Source organism: Varroa jacobsoni, unplaced genomic scaffold, assembly GCF_002532875.2.
Source record: "Varroa jacobsoni isolate VJ856 unplaced genomic scaffold, vjacob_1.0 scaffold_1432, whole genome shotgun sequence".
Lineage (NCBI taxonomy): Eukaryota > Metazoa > Arthropoda > Arachnida > Mesostigmata > Varroidae > Varroa > Varroa jacobsoni.
The window spans coordinates 7,143-26,676 of record NW_019214334.1 but is presented as its reverse complement, the minus strand read 5'-3'; the positions used below and the strand labels follow the sequence as shown (position 1 = coordinate 26,676).

The window sequence follows — 19,534 nt, the reverse complement described above, 5'->3', positions numbered from 1 at the left end:
GTAATTGCCGTCAACAACTGAACGCACGAGAACCCAGACCAAATGAAGCACATGTCTAAATGCAATAGTCAGAGCAATTGATAAAGAGTAAATCACTGGCGTAGGTGCACTTCGTTAATAGCGATCTATCCCGGTAAATCTCTTGAGAAGTATCGGGTAGGACCAGCTCAGTGCTCGAATTAGATCGGTTCGGAATTAAGGGAAAAACGGGTGATATGATCTATACCTAGCCGCCAAAAATCTAATTACTAAAAGCAGACGAATGTCTTAAACCTTTATTTTGTTCAAAAATATTTGAAAAAATTTGTGATAAAGGTAGTTCAATGGTAGCCTCCCGGAGTTGTTGAAATATGTCGTGAATACCGCGATCGCATATTTCAACTGTAGGAAAGTATATTTTTCAAAGGAAAAGAGAATGTATTGGTTATTTTCTGTCGCTTAAATGATCTAGGGTAATCAGCAAAGTCACATGGGCTTCATCATGTGTTGCTGGGCGCTTCCTGGAGGCTCTTTGCCTAATATATGAGAAAAGCAGGCTTCATTATTAGTAATACGCGTTGAAGTTTGAATAGATACCATGAAAGTGTTAGACGGTGCTGTACGTGAGTGTTACCTTGTAACACTGACGTTTTTGTTTGTTATTTGTATTTGTATTTGTTTTATATATTTTATCATCTATTACGGAGCGTAGATGATTTGTGTTGTTGATGTACATCGGGTGTGTCCCATATAGTTGACATGGAAATGAGTTTCTTCTACCTAGTTTTGTACCCCGTATGTTCTGCCTGATTTAGTTGACAGGTAGATTATAAAAACAGAAAAGAAAGTTAGCCTCGATTAAGAAATTTCTGGGTTTAACCACGTATATTACCTGACGCCGCGATGGAGGGTTTCATTCGTCTAATGGTCATTTATAGTATGTCCTGGCACCAAAGTGCATCCGGAAAAACGTTTGAAATGTCGCCCGCAGATCACTATCGTCGATTTTGTTAATCATCATACATACAATCATACTACGTTTTTTAGTACTTACTACCTTTTTAATACAATTTCTACTTTTTTGCCTTAGCTTTCATTTATGTAATACCTGCATCGAGCATGAACCAGCGATTCTTCTTGGCTTTCTTTAACCTTAGCGAGTTTTATCGGGGCGAGTTTTATCGGGGCATAACCATTCATAAACTGATTTTTCGCTAATGACTCACTGTAGTTTTTATAAATCGTGTTATTTGGACTTGCATGTGAAATCCCGCAACTCTTCGTTTATGAGGACCTTTCGATCGGTACTTTAGTGGGCCCCGTAGCATTACGGCCCCCTTAGCATTACAGTGTACAAAGCGAGTAAACGACGTTCCCAAAGGATCATAACATGCGTGCCATGCTACCGCAGTTTGTATTGCATGCATCCATTCTCCCGGTTTAGAATAACCACTGACCTATTCAACTACCTCTAACTAGCCATATTCACGCCCCATTCACGCCCCATAAACGCCAAAAGAACACAAGCAGTTGTAGGAAGTAGGAAGTAGAAACTTCGGCTTCAAAGCCATTTATTGTTAGACGAAGGGAATGTCTTAGTAGGGTCGGGCTGTAGACAAATCAACAGGCAGATCAAATTCGCAGCCTTTTGAAGAAAGAACGCTATATCGAGACAAGTGATACCCCGGGTTAACTGATCACGTAAGAAGCAATCTGAGGTGGGAATCAAGATGACCAGGAGCAAGCAAATGGTGTTGGTTGATAATGCACTTTAGATTAGCGATTGACTAATATGATCGACAGATCAATCAAACCATCGCCGATTTGCAGTGCCATCGGGCGGAACGAAGCCACCTGGATTATCACTGTCCTCGCTTACCATTAAGCGATTGGGGAAAAATCCATCACCGTCGCTCGGCATACACCAACTTTCAATGGCTACGGAGGACTCTAACACAGGCGAAGTTTTGCGTTTTTTGTCATCGGTATTAGAAGGAAGTTTTCCAGAAAAAATCATCACACGTGCGGGACTTGTTATCGTTGATAAACCGTCGGCCTGTTGAGCACAACAATTAGTACGATAATTAGGTACGTGGATTATGCTGTGACATAGTAGCAACGGGTATCATAGGTAATCTATATCCTAACCGATTTCTGACCGTAACCTCCAGATCAGCCTCACCTGAACCTTGTAAATTACGCGACACTTGCGGTCTTGAAGCGTGCAGTGCACTACCCTTAGCTCTGGCGATTTGCGACCGTAGGCAAAATCGAGTAACACGCGGATCGCAATTCGGTCTTTGACACGTGGATCGATCAAGTCGCTGCACTTAATATCCGACACACTTTCGTGCTTCTGTTGTTTCATCATCTGAACGACCTTGTACCTTATTCTGCGAGCAAACGTTTTTATGTTAATCACAAGGCCTTTACGCACAGTATTTCTCCACTTATGATGGCGATACAATATAAAGAGTTTCGCAAAAAACTGAACGTAAATACCGACCGAGGGAGATGGGCGTCTACGTTGTTCATCGTCTCGATATGTACAGGAACTTTCATGCAGCCATTGAAATGGAAAAACAAGGTCGTATTCTTCGGTGTCGCGGGAAGTACTATCGCTACATACGCTCCCTTGTCTTCACGCAGATCGCGCTTGTCTAGTCGAACTATTATGTCCGTCTAAAACAACACAATACATTTGTAGTAGTAGTAATTTCCACAAATAATATTTTTTAATTAAATGTACATCTCAAACATACACGTACCATGAAGTGGTCCTCGGGGTCTGACCCTTGAAGAACGGGGTGTATGTCGAGATTCTTGTTCCATATCGTTCCTCGAAACTCTATCACCTGTGCTCCCACAGTAAACATCTCATACGGACATCTGTTGTCTTGGTCAGTATACATAGAACGTTGTTCTGTGAAAGCTAGTTGCGAGTAAACAGGTTCTGACAGAGATTCGTAAGCACGAAGCATAGCATTTGGTGCACCTTCACCTCCTGCGGTAGTCATAGCCGACATTTGCGTCATTCCACCCGTACCTAGCTCATCTGGCATGCTTGTATCTGTGCTATTTGCACCTCCAGAAGGATTCAGTCCGCCGGCTACGAAGAAGATTACAAGTGCTCCAACAACAACAAGTAGTACAACGAAGCCTATAATGAACCACGTGCTTGATCTACAATCGTAATCAACGCCGCCGGCCGTCAATCAAATAGGTTAGGTCGTGTGAAGAAACGCCGAACACATCAGCAGTACGCATGATCACAGATGCCATAGAAACAGGACATAGCAGATGCCATAGAATCAGGATAAAGCAGATCGAAATGTGAGTTCCTTGAAATACTCCCACTTCACACTTAGACTAAATAACCACCTAATACTATAGCAGAGTCTGTTCCTAATATTAACAGCTCACTGGGCAGCTACATTTAACTGACCTGAATATCATCGATGATATGATTTTTCCACCGCAAAAATTTCGAAAATCGAGGCTAATAAGGGATAATGCTAATAACTGATCTGAAGAACAAGATCAATACTTAAACCTGGAGTAAAACGTGGCAAGACTCCACATTAGGGAATGCAACCGATGAACTTACCCTCCTTTGGCTCGAGGTGCCGCCCCTTCTCTGTAACAGAATAGGATAGAAGTCCGTCAGTATATAATGAACAACCTCGAAACACCTGTATGCATTTGTGAATCGGGCAGTCATTAATTTTATCTACAGAGAACGGACTTCTCTAGGCTAATCGGTTCAAGCGCTGTCCACTAGCTAATTATGGGCAATCAGGGACCCAAGCTGAACACATGAATATATATCTATTCACACAAATGTTCTAGATCATACGTCTTGCATACCGGTGCGGCACGACAATTAGCGTTCCTACACGCCATGTCTAAGGGGCGGCGACACGGAAATCTTGGCGGTGTCAAACGTCAATCGACAAAATTATCGTACATATAGAAATCGGAAGGTAAATCATACCCTGCTGGCGCTTTAGCCTCTTTAGGTGGTGGCTGATCCTCATTGGCCTCTGGATCCGACACAGATTCGGGCGATGAATTGTCGTCACTCATGGTTCACGTCTACAACCTCACCCACCAACGCTTGCCAATGGTCACACGGAACGTAATGATTCGTTATCCACTCTATTTAAGAAGTGTTGACACAATTCTGCCCATTATATTGTTTCTGTCTTTCAGCAGTAGTAATAGCGTGTTAAAATTTAAACTCGATGCTGGCATATTCATATGCTCGCTGCAACGAAGTGCTAATTTCAGATATCGAGCAAATACTCTGAAGCTTGCTAGTAACGAATCAATATTTGTCTGTTCCGATCTTAAAGACAAGTGTCCACAACGCGTCTTTGCGAGGCTGTACCGCGTACCTCGAAGGCGTTTTTGTCCTGCCAAGGGGCAATGCCTTCTAAGCGGATAAGCTTATTGACAGTACGACATTAAACCCATATATAGTGTTCAAAGCAAGGGACACTGCTGAACGAATAGTAGACTAAAACGTTGCCACACTTTGCAAGTACTGGTATTTAAGTACTGGTAAGTTACTCACTGGGTCTCTGAACTATGTGCCCAATGGTATTAAAGAGCAGTAATTGGCACCGACGTGGTACTGCGATGCGTCCATGTGCACTGATTGTATCTAGTATAGTGACGCCAAAGCAATAATTGTCAGGATGGGGATTGGTGATCCTAGAGATAGCTAAAAATGTTGTCGATAGAGTCGAAAAGCAGTCTTGTGATGCTCGATTTAGGTGGACACCAGAACGGGTAAGTTTTTCGTGGTCATGCGGAAGAGCTGCGTATATTGACTATGGTGGCGAAGGTCTCGATTTGTTTTGGACGTCAGATACTGAAAACAATTAGCACAGGCGGGCCGAAGACTCTTGGCAGCTTGGTAGCACGCCTAACATCTCATAGGATAAGTGAATTTCACACATGCAGAAACTACCATAGGAAACCCTTAACTATGATTGAATTTCCTACTACACGCTTAGTGTTGTCCACATTCGTTCGGTCGTGATGATAGAAATGGAAAGAAGAATGGATAGCTCCAATGTTTTTTTTAAAAAATATTTGTGTTCTCTAAAATGTATTGCTTAAAAGAAAAGTAGAATGTAAACTTATTGCGATATTACATGATTTTTATTTGCTTTGGGTATGTATCATATTGAACTTCCGATTCGCTCAGTGAGTAGCCGAGGGACATTTGCACTTGTTAAACATGTGTTCGATGACAATCCTTAGACCTTGATAGCCAGACAGCGGAGGGCATAGCATTCAAATTGCGGCAGGAAGTTAGTTTTCTGACACGTGGCTTTCTAGCTTTATCGGCAAATATATTGGGTCTTAAGGGTTTTGAATCAGTTTCACCGCCAACAATACCTCAATTGGTGGAACCATTGTCTTAGAGCTTTTAATTCGTTTCTAAGTGGCTTTTGATTCTTCCTATTATTTTGAAGGAGTCTATCGTAGATTATGGTGTTTCTGCCGGGAATCTTTGTCGAGCGGGTCGCCTATCGAAGGGCCAAAGAATTACCTGCAACGTAGACGGTAATTTTTATCGTAAATGCTGCAATTTCTCCCCATGTCTTAAGTGACGTTTGTATTGCAGACGCAGCGGTTTCTTAATCGATGATCCTTTGATAACAAAACGGGCGAGTTAGGCAAACAAAAAAAAAGGCATGTTGGCAAATAATTCGGGTTTTCATTATGCTTAACCGTCCGTGCGTTCGTAATTTGCTGTAGCTGGCCAAAAGGCATGAACATGTATGCCTTAGTCTGAGGCCTTGCATGTGTTTGAGGTTCCAAGCAAAAAAGTAATTGTAATAGTAGAACATAATTACTCCTCCTCGTCATTAATCAAAGTCATTTATTTTATATATATATATATATAATCAAGATCATTTTATTAATCAAAGTGATTATTATTATATTAACATTATATGCCCTCTCAAAAAATGTGGTACTTCCTTGAAGATGGTGGAGAAATCTCATATGTGTTGACTATGCAATGATTCGTTAGTTCAGCTGTCTCGCAGTCAGGCGCGATACGATCCAATCTTTTTGTTCCATATTCTTTGTAAGCGTCGCACAATAGGTAAGCATAATAACTGAGATTCAATCAGTCGAAGAGCACTTCGATACCTACTGCCCTGGAAGACTCCATAGGAAAAACGATAAAAATAAACATTGCAGTTCGTTCATTTTACAGGAAAGCTGCCTATCACAGACTCCTAAGATTTTTTTTTAACTTTTTTATTGTTTGAACTTCGTATACTCACGTTCGATGTAGCATAAACTCGCTCGTTATTAGCTGTCATTTTCTGAATCATAAAGCCTTTAGGTTTTTGGGGCCGTCTTCTCAGTCGCCGGCTAGAAGCATCGTGTTTGTGTTGTAGTAAGGCAATATCACTGCTGACACTTATTTTCCAAGTTTATTTATATTTAATTTTCCAAGAAATCAAGTTTATCGTTAGAAGAAGCTAAATACTGTTGATGACAATTGTACGCGTGCTTGCTATGGTGGTGCTAAGCGTGAATAAAGCAGTAGAAGGGGCCTGGAATAGGCGATGCATGTTTAACAGGAAAACGTGCATTACGTGCTTTGGTCCTTGTCAATGTGGGACGTAAGCCAGGTGTGTATGAGGGTAGAAGGTAATAACGAAGGTGAAAGAACTGTATATTGCGAATGCGTAGCAATCGCATTTAGCTATGCCCAACGTGAACCTGAAAATTTGTTTCAATGATAATTTAGATTTTTTCTGAGGATTCTGCTAAACATGCCAGTTTATTATTTCGTCAATATGGTTTTGGAAAAATGATTTTTTCTTTGATCCTTTCGAAAGTAGCATTCCACACATTTGGCTGTTTCCGGAACAGTATATGCCCTATTCCTTATGGCCTGAGCATCAAACTAACACTCGCGCAAAATAGGGATATATATTACTCTAGACATTAGCGATGGGATCAAACGAGCCGCCTATCATTACATTGTGGTTGTAATGTTTGATGATTAGCTATAAGTACACAACAAGGACTGTGCAACCGTTTTGTAAAAGGACTCGGTGTGGCCGATTTGGCGCTTCGTGCATATTATTGGTGTATTCCAGTCTATTCATTACCTCTTACCAAATAAACACAAATCTTTGACATAATTGAAAATCGACTTATTGGTATGAGATACACATTAGAAGGTCATCAAGCATTTCAGCGTTTACCAAAACAAGCGGACGACAAACAACAAACATTAATGAAATAAGGGAAATGAGTTCGATTACTCGATTACAATTACAGTAGATGCTGTAAAGACGATAATAGCAGATTTCCATGATTTCGACTTAAGCTAGAGGGTTATACGCGCAGCTCGATGAAAATATGCAGAGGATCCACGTGGCTCGGAAGCTTTGTACAAGATTGCTTGCATGCGTATGAAGGTCTTCGATGAGGGTGTGGTCGCTTGGTTCTTTTCGTCGAAATCACAGTCAGTTGGATCGATGTATGCTTATGACATAATCGTCAAAAAAAAAAAAAAGTGGGTAAAAGCCACATTGCAGGCTAGCATATCGCCAAATGTAAACAATCGGCCAGTCAACCACAGCTGATTGCAAAATAGGCAAACTCCGCTGATCGGCGCCAACGAAATATCTGTTGCGAAACAAGAACCGTGCAGGACACATCAGCAGCAATGACAGGATTTATGGTAGACTCACCGCATGCGTTGCACGACAGTGCCAACCAGTGAATCGAAATTGAGGAACTAAATTGAAGCGGCTATGAGCGTTTACCCATCTGATATGATTTATTAGGCCTTAGATTACCTTCGAAACATAATAGAATTAGCCCAAAATTCTGCGACAGAGGCAGCTTTAAATTGCTCATCTAGAATACGCTACCCAACACTAGACGTTGCTCTTATTAGATGGCCTGCTTTCCGGTATGGAGTACTCTTAACCAGGAACAGGTCTCTATAGGCGTGCCTCCCTTTCCTTCCTCCCGCGGGTCTTTACGGCAGTTCCATATATCAAAGTACGAACACAAACCGGGTGACAGATCGCTTTCACTTGAACGAGATGAAAGACCCAAAAAGGTTTACGAAGATATTATTTGATACACATGCCTACGATACCGTAAATAACAATAAGTGAGTTATTAGGACTTGTACAAACGCTGTATTAAGAATATCGAAAAGGGCCGTTATTATTGTTATAGGGCCGCTCCACATGTTTGTTATCCAACATCACATGTTTATTAATGTTTAATGCAGACCTCAAACAAAAAACACTCATAATAGATCACTTTTTTCCAGACAATAACGGATTTCCACGGCGTGTAGGGCGTGCACATGCATATGTAGTTTTAATTTTTTCGAAATTTTTTGTTACATACACTTAATAAATATTAGGTTTTATCTCCAGCGATGTTTAGCAAGCCTCGTTTTATAATACAGCAGTCAGGGAATATCGATATCATTTTTTGCTGGAAGTCTAATAGCGAAGCTAGCTATAATGTCCAACAGCAAAGTCAATGTTGCCATTATAACTAGTATCAAAGATCGGTCCAATGGTATGCCTAGCTCTAAAGTTCAAACCATATCTATGATACCATACGAAGAGTCGATTCATGTGCACTGGTCTGCAAATAAAGTAGAGGCCACTATCGTGTAAAGAGCTAGGAAAACACGCCTGGGTCTAAAAGCGTACCCAACGCTAGATAATCGGGACACTCTCTGCATAAACTATGGAACAAACTACACGACGCAGCAGCGGCCTTCGCACTTCGATGTGGTGACTCGAGACGATTATCTTCAAGCTCGGTGTTATCACATTTACCGCTCCGAGCTGAGTATGATATCGTAGCCTAATTGGTACGCCTATTCTGTAGTAAATTTCCATTGGCATGTCGATGGATTGAACCAAAATTGAGTCTTACAAACACTGGACAGTCAACTTTTTATGTTTTAGAGAGAACACTGACTGGGTGAATCGAAGCCTGGCACGGGAAGGCCTTTACGTTTACTTGGGGAAGGCTACTGTCAACGGATAAGATAGTGCATCACACATGGCTTCATACGACTTCGAAGCACCTAAGCAAAGTCCCTCTACGCCTCAACGTGCATGTTTCTCATTCAAAGGTGAAATCATTGTTAATGTTAAGTGAGATATAAAGCTTGGTTGCGGAAGATTTGTGCTACGTAGACTTGCTATTTTGGAAGTAAGATTTTTTTGGATCCCTGGATCTTTTGGCATTTTTGGACCTGTGATTTTAATAATCAGATACAATGGACTACGTAAGCGTCCCTAGGTCGCCTAGCTCGTAATATCTATTTGTATTTCTATGTTGAAATTGTAGCCGAGATTAATCTAATAATTAAAGCGGTTTTCAAAGTAACAAGCTACAGTACTGATTAATTTGACTTTTTGTTTTTGTATCGACGGTAATACAGAAACATTACGTTAGTAAATTGTGAGCTGCTTGCGATGAGGTCAAGCGATTGTCTGAACTATATACGATTAGCGGAAACGCTGACGTGACTTCGGGTTAAGATTGGGGGCAGCTGGAATAATTGTTATTCAATGGTGGTGCTGATCTACGGTCAGTTGTGACGCAGGGATGCGTAGGCCGGCAACTGGACATCACAAGGAATTAAGGACGACTAGGGTATATTGCCCTACATTTGGCTCGATCACGAATCTTTCTCACGAAAATAATGCTTTAAGTTTTTAGCAACAATTAAATTTGATAGGGTTTATGTCCAAGTCGAACATATTTAATCCGTGACACAAAATTGTTGGGAGTAGTTATAAGAAAGTGGTGGAAAAATGTAAACGTTTCGAATAAAGAAAGAGCTAAGTTATTTTTAAGCGACCCAGGGCTGGTCATAATATAAACTTCAATACCGGCAAACGAGAAGTAGATAGATCTCTAAGTCGACAGTGATCCTTCGCTTAGCAGTGAACCAAGTAAATACCAATAGTATAATTGACTTGGATGTTCGAATCTGCCTCTAATTAGCGATAACGGAATATTCAATAAGAAATGTTGAACTTTAATAATGTTGTAATGGTTCTATATATTAACTATATACTATATAAACGTTCCTTATTGACGTATCCGTATGCAGTGGTACGATTCTTTATGGTTTTACGCAATAGAACTGATACTTGTAAGTGTTAGTTTGCTGTGCGCTTGAGACCGCATCAGGCTAAGACGTGTGCAGTTGTACGGAACTGTTTAGAAAATATAACAGACAGCACAGTCATGTTACCTATAATGCTGTTCGTTATTTCGGTGTAAAGCTGAATTGAATGTTCAACAAAATCTGATCACGTGCAGACTCAATCAAGCTAAAGGCCGCTGATTGAAGCGAACTACTCTGTGACTTGATCCTCATCTTTGAACTATCGAATTAAATTCATGAAGGTTCTCAGATATAGGCGTTTGCAGTGTTGACAAAGTGGACGTATAAGTCGCTATGCTCAGACTCTCCCATAAAGATACAACTTACATTGGACGACTCTACCCTAGATATTACTGTTATTATATTACATGATTTTTTTTACTCAGGCATACTCGTAGTATTGAACGCATTAGCCTTCGTTCTAATTAATTTATGGTTACACAGTATCTAAAAGTCTGATTAATTTGCCTAATTTACATATTCAATTCGATTTTACTGATTCTTCTAGTCTATAATATGCGTTTCAGAAATAGACCAGTTTGTATATGGATGATTTAATACGACCGTGAATGGAACCACGTTCCATTTTTTAGTACTATTAAAACCGACAACAAAATATTTACTAATTTTTGTGTCAGAAATGAGAAACACCATACTATTACAGGGTCCCTTGGCCGACCGAAATCGTTTTGCGATCTGGCCTTAACACCAACGAACTCTGACCTTCGAAAGTCATCCTCTACCGGTTACTTTTGATCACATGGTGATTAGGTTTCACGTACAATGCTTGATAAGATTGGTCTCCGACGATGAGGGTCGTGCCGATTTTCGTCGAAAACATTTAAAGGCCATTGTGTTCGCAGGTAGAGGCACTTCAAGCCGTGTGCTGACGTTTCGAGCAAATTTATTTTTTTCGTAGAATACATACACAACCTAATATGTTATTTTGTTCCTCTACGACCTTCGTACTCAGGTAGCCGCTGCAATTTAGACTCTGAAGCAGCGGTGTTCGTTGTCGAGCGCTCGTATCAGGACGTTCTCCCAGCTTCGTTGGATATACTTGTTATGGAAGCAATGTTTAAGGGCGAAGGTAGGGGAAGATGGGCAAAACGAAGTCGTTGTTCTAAATGAGTGTAGATGAGCCCATATTATGGCAGATGTTCTTGATGATATCAGACAGTACGGCTCTACAAAGCAAAAGCCGAGCCAACTCGTAGCAGTTGTTGGGAAAGCAAGAGAAATGAAAGAAATTTAGATTTTACTGTGTATATGTTGATTATCAGTTTAAAGTGTATCAAAAAGCTGCTGGCTGAAGTATTTAGTGACCAAATTTTTTCGGACAATAAGTTAATTGACCTGTAACTTACGGGAACATCGCCTTTTATCCTGCTGATAAGCGCTAGATAAATTATAAATTGATCGAATCGTCGCAAATTGAGTAATAGTAGGCTGCGTTTTAGATGAATGTACGGCTGCAGAAGTCGAAACAGACGCAACGGAAAATGAATAAAAGAAAAACAATAGTATGAACTCTGAAGTTATCGCCACCATCTAAAAGTGCAGTGCTAATGATTATTGTGTTTAGATGGTCGATAAGCGTCAGTGTAGAAATGTTGATGTAAGTAACCGTTCACGAAAGCCTCAGATACGCGCCATATGTCCTAAAAATCGGACAGATACTACCTGAAAATAGCAGAAGATTTCACCGGTGTTGCTTGCTATTCATTTCCGCCAAAGATAAGGCATCAGCTTGTCTCCGAAGACGACATCTATCGTCGATGTTAAATGAACCGCAGAACAAACTCATCGCTGACCTTTTCACGATCCAGACGATGCACTGTTTGTGGATAGAACCCCAAGAGATCTAGCAACGCAAACTAGCAGCCGATAGGATAAATCTATTAGTTCACTGTGAATGCCGCAGAAATTCTGTATATTCTCATAAACAACTCTTCCGTTTCATCTGATACGTGCATCCTTGTCATTACCGCCCTAACAAGTCTCTGACATATATTCCTTCGCAAGTATATGCACCACATATGTATGTGATATATTGATGTAACTAACATATGTATATATGTAGAAAGATTGATTTAAAACTATGAGACCTTCGGGTCTAATAGCTATCTATATAAGATAAGATTTCTAGATCAGTTCGGAAGCTGTAAAGCGGAACTGTAGAAAAATGCCATTTTTGCGGATATAGGAAATAATGGATATACGTAAATACCTGTTCCATCTTCACCCAAATCTTCTCATATATTTCAAGGTGTACGCGTAGATTTTTCCAATTCATAGATAATTTAGTAGATGCGTGTTTATATCATGACGGAATCCACCGCCCCTCTAAGTACCGCTACATAACATGTTGAGCCCCTGCGATACTCATTTAATATCGTGCCAGGCGGCAACTATCAATTCACATTTTTAAACCTGCCCATTTTATTAAATCTATTAGAATATTAACAATTTGTACTGCTCTATTTGGTCGACAATATAAGGGGTTAGTCGAAAGATTTCCTAGCATACTGAAACGAATAGCGCAGGTTAATATAATCAGACAGTTTTCTCGTGACTTTAACTAGAAAATAAAAACACTTTACGAACATAAAGTTGAACAATTATCATTAACAAAGGCTAAAAACTTATGAAGAACAAATAAGTGAATCGCAAAGTAAAACCGAGACGTTTATCAATATTACGAAATTAAAGGGAAATTTCCAAGGAAAGCAAGTAAGAGGTTAAACATTTTAGAAACTCAAAGAAAAATAAATGGTCACTAGAGACATCGTGGATCGTACTGGGCAGATTACGTACAAAACGGAAGTCGATGACCAACGCTGGTTGGGGCATGCGAATCAACAAAAAGTTGTAACTCACGTTTTTTGTTAAAAATTTGTTAACCTTAACTCCGAACGAAGATATACAGATACATAATGGTAAATTTCTTCTCGTGGTATTTAAATGGTAAATTTTAAAAATCTGAAGATAAAGAACACCATCGTGACCTACCCACGGACACATGAAACTGTTAGAAACCTAGAATATTAAAGATATTTGACAGACACATAAGTACATCAGGATCATAATTCAGTCTATTAACAGTGTACAAGCGAGTTTTTACTGTGGTCGAACAGCTAGGCCAGTTACCACTTGTATATAGGTGACTTTATCGGGCTGTGGACCGTCAACCTCAACCAACAGATCTGATAAAAAAACAAAGAACCATGCCTAAAGTGTAAAATCATTATAAAACAAAAATACCATGCATCTATGAACAACCACTCCTATCGTCCTCCCCTAGACGCTAAAATGCATTTAAGCAAAAACCTCTCCTTGGCATTTGTTGTTCTAATATCGGTTAGAATCTTTTGTAGCTAAGTAAGTAAACACTGAATTTGTTCATAGACAATGACACCCGGAATTTGCCATCAATGATCAATCCACTATTTTTTCGGCCCTCCTCTCAATTATCTTGCCAGATGAAAATGTCTCAAAGACGCATGACCCCCAAACCACCTTTATTCCACAATGGTGTCCCCTAACCAACAACGTTCCCTCGCAAAACCTTTTTGATAACGAACACTCACAGGCGATGCTCAGTGGTTCTTTGGTCGGATTTATTTTCGCATTCTATTACCTTGGACCGTGAGGCCTCCTCGCTCCTGCTATTGCTGTTCTACCACCCCTGAGGGCAGATTTCTTCTTCAGACTCGTCCATTCTTCCAGTATCCAAACAGTTCAGACTGGAGTAAAGAAGGGTGGAGCGACGGTCATTTTTCAGGCTCAGTCGCGCACAGGCAATTGCCGGGACAGGCAGGGAAGACGCAGATCTTCTCTTTTTCTCCGTCGGTTTTGTTAGCTTAGGCTTTGTCCTAGAGGCTATTTCTTCCATTGCCGCTAGCCTTTTCCTCTTCTGCACAGTGTGTGGTAGAGACCTTATTGTCAACCCCTTCCGTCACGTACTCCGTAGCTCCACTTACCGTTATATCATGCCTTCTAAAACCGTTCCGCTCTGGTCATTTCATGTCACAGCCTTCCAGAGCATAGTAGCTTAATAGTATAGCTAGAACCTATACACTACACCATTGCTAGGTGACTTCTACAACCAGTGCTATGACTCATACAGCTGCTAAAATGAATCGCTGTAGAGTGGGGTACACTTTGATCTGGTGGAGGTGACGGTTGTCCACAATATGTAGGCTGGCGCAATGCCCTCGAAAAGTTTATTATCGTGCACTTTTGGCTTCCTTTATGTGCTACAGGCTAGGAAGCGAACGAAATCGTCCCAAGGTAAAAGTTATGTGCGGAAATTGGAGATATTAATAATAACATACTGTAATATAATAAAATCCCAATAATGATTGGGAATGATACCAATAAACGAACCATATGAAGTTACAAACGACGAACTCGCTACACGTTTTAAATACAAGGCAAACCCTAGAAATATAAATAATTTTGTTGTCTGCTGGAAAGTAACCAGCTTGGTATTCCTTGTGAACAAAATGATCAATGCTTGTTACTATACCATCGAAGGAAGTTACAAAGAATGGTCTACAAATTTGATTTCTCGCTGCAGAAAGTCGCTACACTGGAAAATTGCGGCACGTAAATCCGAGTAAGTTCTAGACACAACAAGATTTCTGCCCTTTTCAACTCTATCTGTTTGCGGTCTGAGACAAATCGTCATCCCCGTTGCTCACTGGGTCAAACAAGTTTCTTTGTGACGGCTCTGGGTAGTGGATAACAGCGCCCCTCGGTGGCATGTCTCCGATATAATGGAGGGATTATTGGAAAATGAGGGAAATGTTTATATCGTTTACCGTTTTGGATTTGCCGCGGCGAAATCTTTATACTTTTTCTCTGGAAGAATTACTTCATTTTCCAGCCTTTTTTTTTTAGCATCTATAGATTCAAAAAAAAGGCGGACCGGACAAACAAGCTCCTCTTAGGCTGGTAAATTCGAAAGAAACTATCAAGTTTTGAAACTGTTCAGGATCAAGTTTATTACCTACCCGCGAAACTTGAGCGAGATTTTTTCTTATTAGTGGCATCTATTTCCGAATGTGTATATATATGAGAAAGACGATTCTATGCGATAAAAAACGTATAATATATGATTTAAATAATATGTTGGCAGGCTTTTTAAGTTTTCCATAGTTATGCGAAGTCGCTAGTCTTGAATTGAACTCATGTAATTTTGAACAATTGCTCGAAAGGGATTAATTATAAAAATTACAGGTTCAGCAGAGAATCTTACAATGCTAACTTTCAATTTAGCGTCGCAAGGAACTGCTTATATATCTTGTAGTGCACGTAGCATATGCAGCGGAAACTTGCGACATATCGAAACTATTTAAAAAAAAGTAGTGAAATATTTTATACTAATGGCCTCGTATTCTTGGCCATCTTTGGCATAGACAATCTTCAATCAACCATTAAGACATTCTACATTTAATGCACTGAGGCAACCTCAAGGGCTGTCATCGATATATTACAAAAAAAAAGCAGCATTCCTAAAGGATGCACTAGAAATTACTTGATGCCCATTGGGTCGAATGAAGCATTTTCATGTATACTTCTGCTCATTCTAAAATTTGCATAGGAAAGCTGAATTGGTTTATAGAGATAACCACCATTTTTTCTGATTTCGACTGAGTTCTACGTTAAGCTCTACGTACGTTAGGCTAGTTTACGATCTCTCATGCGGTTTACGCATGAACAGGTTGGAAACATCTTAATAGAACATCTGTGTATGTACGAGCTGAGCAAAGCAGCTTTGTTGGTGGATGAACTGTTTCTTTTGGTAAAAATAGGTCACATTATGTAATTTTAATCAGGCTAGGTCGTTTTTGGTTCCAGAAACGCGAACGAAGCCAGATGGTTCTCAGTTTTTCAGTCGAAGATACGTCGTAGGTAGTTGAACAGACCAAGAGTTATGCACGCCCTTAAACCTTCGACAGTTCTTGTAGTCCTTCCTGACAAAGTTGTTGCACGCAAATGTTCTAAGCATGTCTCTGTTATATCAAGAGATTGTTACTCAGTACTTGTCACTTGCCGCTGCTATACTGAATTGGTAAATTGGCGTGAGCTAGTACTTTAGCAAACTCAAAGAATCAACTAAAAAATCTGTATATTCGAATAGAGTCCGGTTAATGTATACCACAAAGGTGGCTAAAAAAGAAACACCTATACGTTTTGATCATTCAAAATAGGCCCATCGGAAATGAGGATCTATTAACGTTCGGGTTGAATTTTTATTGCAGAGGAGTTCGGTCTTTCGTGGCAGCAACGAGGCGGTGTCTGCAGAAGTAGAATGTGCCCTTTCGGATCAAAATCTGTAATATAGGACAAGATTTACGTAGCAGGTTAATAGTTCGAACATTGATGTATCAGATCTCAACGGACGAATTTCGTAATGCCTATCAGATAATACAATGTATTAGAGTGCAAAGCACAGAAGTTATTATCTACACCGCAATAATGAGCAAATAGATTATATCCTTGATGCATTTTACTCCTATGATTCAAACAATACATGCAATTTATAGATTAAGCATATCGTTGGTTTACTGTTGTAACGTGTATCGACGAGACCGTCACACACTACAGTTCGACATCAGCTATGGGTAGACTTTAACGGACCAGACCAAACTATACCTTCATCCTTAATATTTAGCTACGCTTTTTTTTTATTTACGCATCTGTCCGGTTATTAGGATGCATAGCTGAAGAAATAGCCACAAGAACTCTAGCAATCCAATACATGCTGTTCGCTATCTGAGCAGATGCACTGAAGCTTCCCAACATAAAAAAAATTCAATAATTTAAATTTACGGAATGTCGATACTTTAACATTAACGTACGGTTACCCGCCATAGTATAAAAGGCATTTTATAAGAGACAACGCAGGCCCTTCGAAAATAAACATTTTCATTATTCGTGCGTTCGACTGTATTGAGCCAATCAGATATGTCGTGGATGCAAACATTATCGTAGAATTGTTAGCCTTTTGATTTGATTTAAAGTAGGAGTTTTTCCCTATGACTGCTTTATGTCGAAATTCAACGCTCCATAAGAGCTTAGCATGAATCAAGCAGGGATAGTTACACAAGCAGAGTAGGTCGAAGACTTTAACGCAGAGCAGATCTGTCGCGACCTTTTTTCGCGTAGATATATGCTTCATTAAAAACACAACAAGCTTTATGAGTGACACAGAATTTCGTATATGTTGTAAGCATTGTCTGTCATAAAAAAATACAGAGCTAAATTTCGCAGAAGGGTAGATTATTAGGTAGTAAATTATAAGGTTATTTCTACGTAATTTCCAGGACAGTTTATACTCTGCATAAGAGCAGCAGTGAAACAGACAATGAAATGGTTCGTGGCGTCTCGATGCCTTACTTTGCCCGATTCCCGCTAACTACTAAACTTTGGTAGTACCTGATGTGTCTGGCATGTATAGCGTTACAGTTTATCTACATATCCACAACTATTGCATATAGCCTTCGCAGGTTCTTGAGGTGGTGTGGGTCTCAAGTAGAGGGATCCCCTTTAGATTTGCGCCTAGAAATGACGACGTAAGCAGCTATGTTGGTTACCTCGTATGAGTGTTGTCTGAGACAAAAAGTTACTTCGGTCTGCAATTCCTGAAGTAATTGCAGAACTTTAAAAACCAATGGAAGCAAGAATATGCTGAGGCGGACGAGTTTTCAGGGCCGACTGCCGGCCTGCTCAAGAGAGTTGAAATGTTTGTCTCGAACTTGACGCAGATTCTTGATTACAGGCTCTAAGCTTGAAGCTAGATTTAAATTGTTTCGCTGACGGCTATTGCAACGAATTATGTATCTTACTAAATCTACATATTGTGCCGATTGGTTACGCTGCCTTATAAAGTGTCCTATAGTATGACGAAAGCTTGAACGAAATGAGGTTGTAAAAGACGAGTTGCTTCAAGATGTAACGATTCCTTATCTATTACGCTAAGCAAACAGCGAAAGCTGTTTTGAGAAAAAAGTGGGAATTAAACCAAAACAGATAAACAAACGTAAACATGGCCATTAGAGCGGGGACCGAGAAATACTAATAATGGCTCTGGTGCTGGTTGTAGCAATGCAGCCAAATTTTTCTGTCAAATATAACCTCAAATAACGTGACTGTCTATCAGATGTGTTATTTCTGAATTTTGAGCGTGTCGGACTTGCAAAGCCTCTGTCCCCCTGACACAAACAATTCTAAAGCTTCAGTTGTCTGCAAAAATTTTTCAGAATATGACTATCAATGGTAACTGGTTCTAAATCACTTAAGATCTCGATACATTGCGACTAAAGCGTTTTACAACAATAAAATCAGAGAAACACTGTTTCAATAAGCGGTACTTTTGTGCGGGTTTAACCTGATCTGAATCAGCCTTTATCTAACGCTGAGAGAAATGACAGGGGCCTGGCAGCAATAGCAAAAGAAAATCATTGAGGTCAACTTCCGCCTTCGTGGTCAACCGCTGTGCCGGCACTCGCCTATTTCCGCCCTGCTCAATATATCTGCCGCAAAACTAGGCGACCAATAACTGCCAAAAGAGTAGCGAATTAAAAGAAATCAGCGCTTATTGCCTATGTAGGAAGCCAGTCACTGTAGCAATAAGGTAACGATCATGACTTGACTTAGAAATAGGGACGCGGCAGAAGGGTTTGTGTGGGCGCTGCGGATTCATTAACGCTGTCGCAGACTTCGGCTCCGTCGAGTCTATTAACATCTTGAAACTAAGCGGGTGCAAATGAAAGCTAGAAAGGGGAGGCACACAGCAGTAAGGGCGCAACGTTTACAGAAGCTGGAATAGAAAAAAACGCGATCTACTTAAACGAAGATGCCGCAGTCTGACAAGCGAAAAAGGTTGATCTTGGAGCTGAGCGGAAAACAACGGTTTGAAGAGCGCTTTCTCTACTGAAACAAAAAATGATAGTGTGGCTGTTCGTTAAGGAGTATGCCTGTGTGGATAATTTATATATTCCTCTCTTCCATCTAGTTACTTTACGAGTATTGTACAAATTCTTCATTCAGGTTGTACAATTCGTAATGTTATATGGATTACTCATCAAAACGCTTTGAGCATGGCATATTAAAATTATCTCGTGTTTTTTTTTTTTTTCGACAATTTTGGAACTGCTTCAGCTCGCCTAGAAAAAGAGAAAATCGGTAAATACATGACATCGTAATGTAGAAAAAAAATTTTGTATTATATAGTGGAAAACGCTTTGCGCAGAGTCAATTACGTCAACGCTTAATGTAAAGCAAACTGAAATTTTCATATGTTTAGTAGATATTTATCTTTCTGTTGCATTATATCTAAAT

At 40.0% G+C, this 19,534-nt stretch overlaps 1 protein-coding gene and 1 long non-coding RNA gene across 2 annotated transcripts in view; both read right to left on the bottom strand.

Annotated features, from left to right (window-relative positions):
- Positions 1-1,509: 1,509 nt before the first annotated feature.
- On the bottom strand, positions 1,510-4,140 carry LOC111270035 (uncharacterized). The gene is made up of 6 exons (XM_022850019.2): positions 3,974-4,140; positions 3,587-3,616; positions 2,748-3,162; positions 2,486-2,661; positions 2,162-2,372; positions 1,510-2,035 (listed from the first exon to the last, which is right to left on the bottom strand). Exons 1-6 carry the CDS (start codon positions 4,063-4,065, stop codon positions 1,784-1,786), a joined length of 1,176 nt encoding a protein of 391 aa, XP_022705754.1. The 5' UTR covers positions 4,066-4,140; the 3' UTR covers positions 1,510-1,783.
- Positions 4,141-12,638: 8,498 nt separating this feature from the next.
- LOC111270036 (uncharacterized) overlaps positions 12,639-19,534 on the bottom strand; it is a 12,614-nt gene continuing 5,718 nt past the window's right edge. The window contains exon 3 of the long non-coding RNA XR_002686094.2: positions 12,639-16,524. This is a non-coding gene — a long non-coding RNA (uncharacterized LOC111270036). The remainder of the gene's footprint in view (positions 16,525-19,534) is intronic.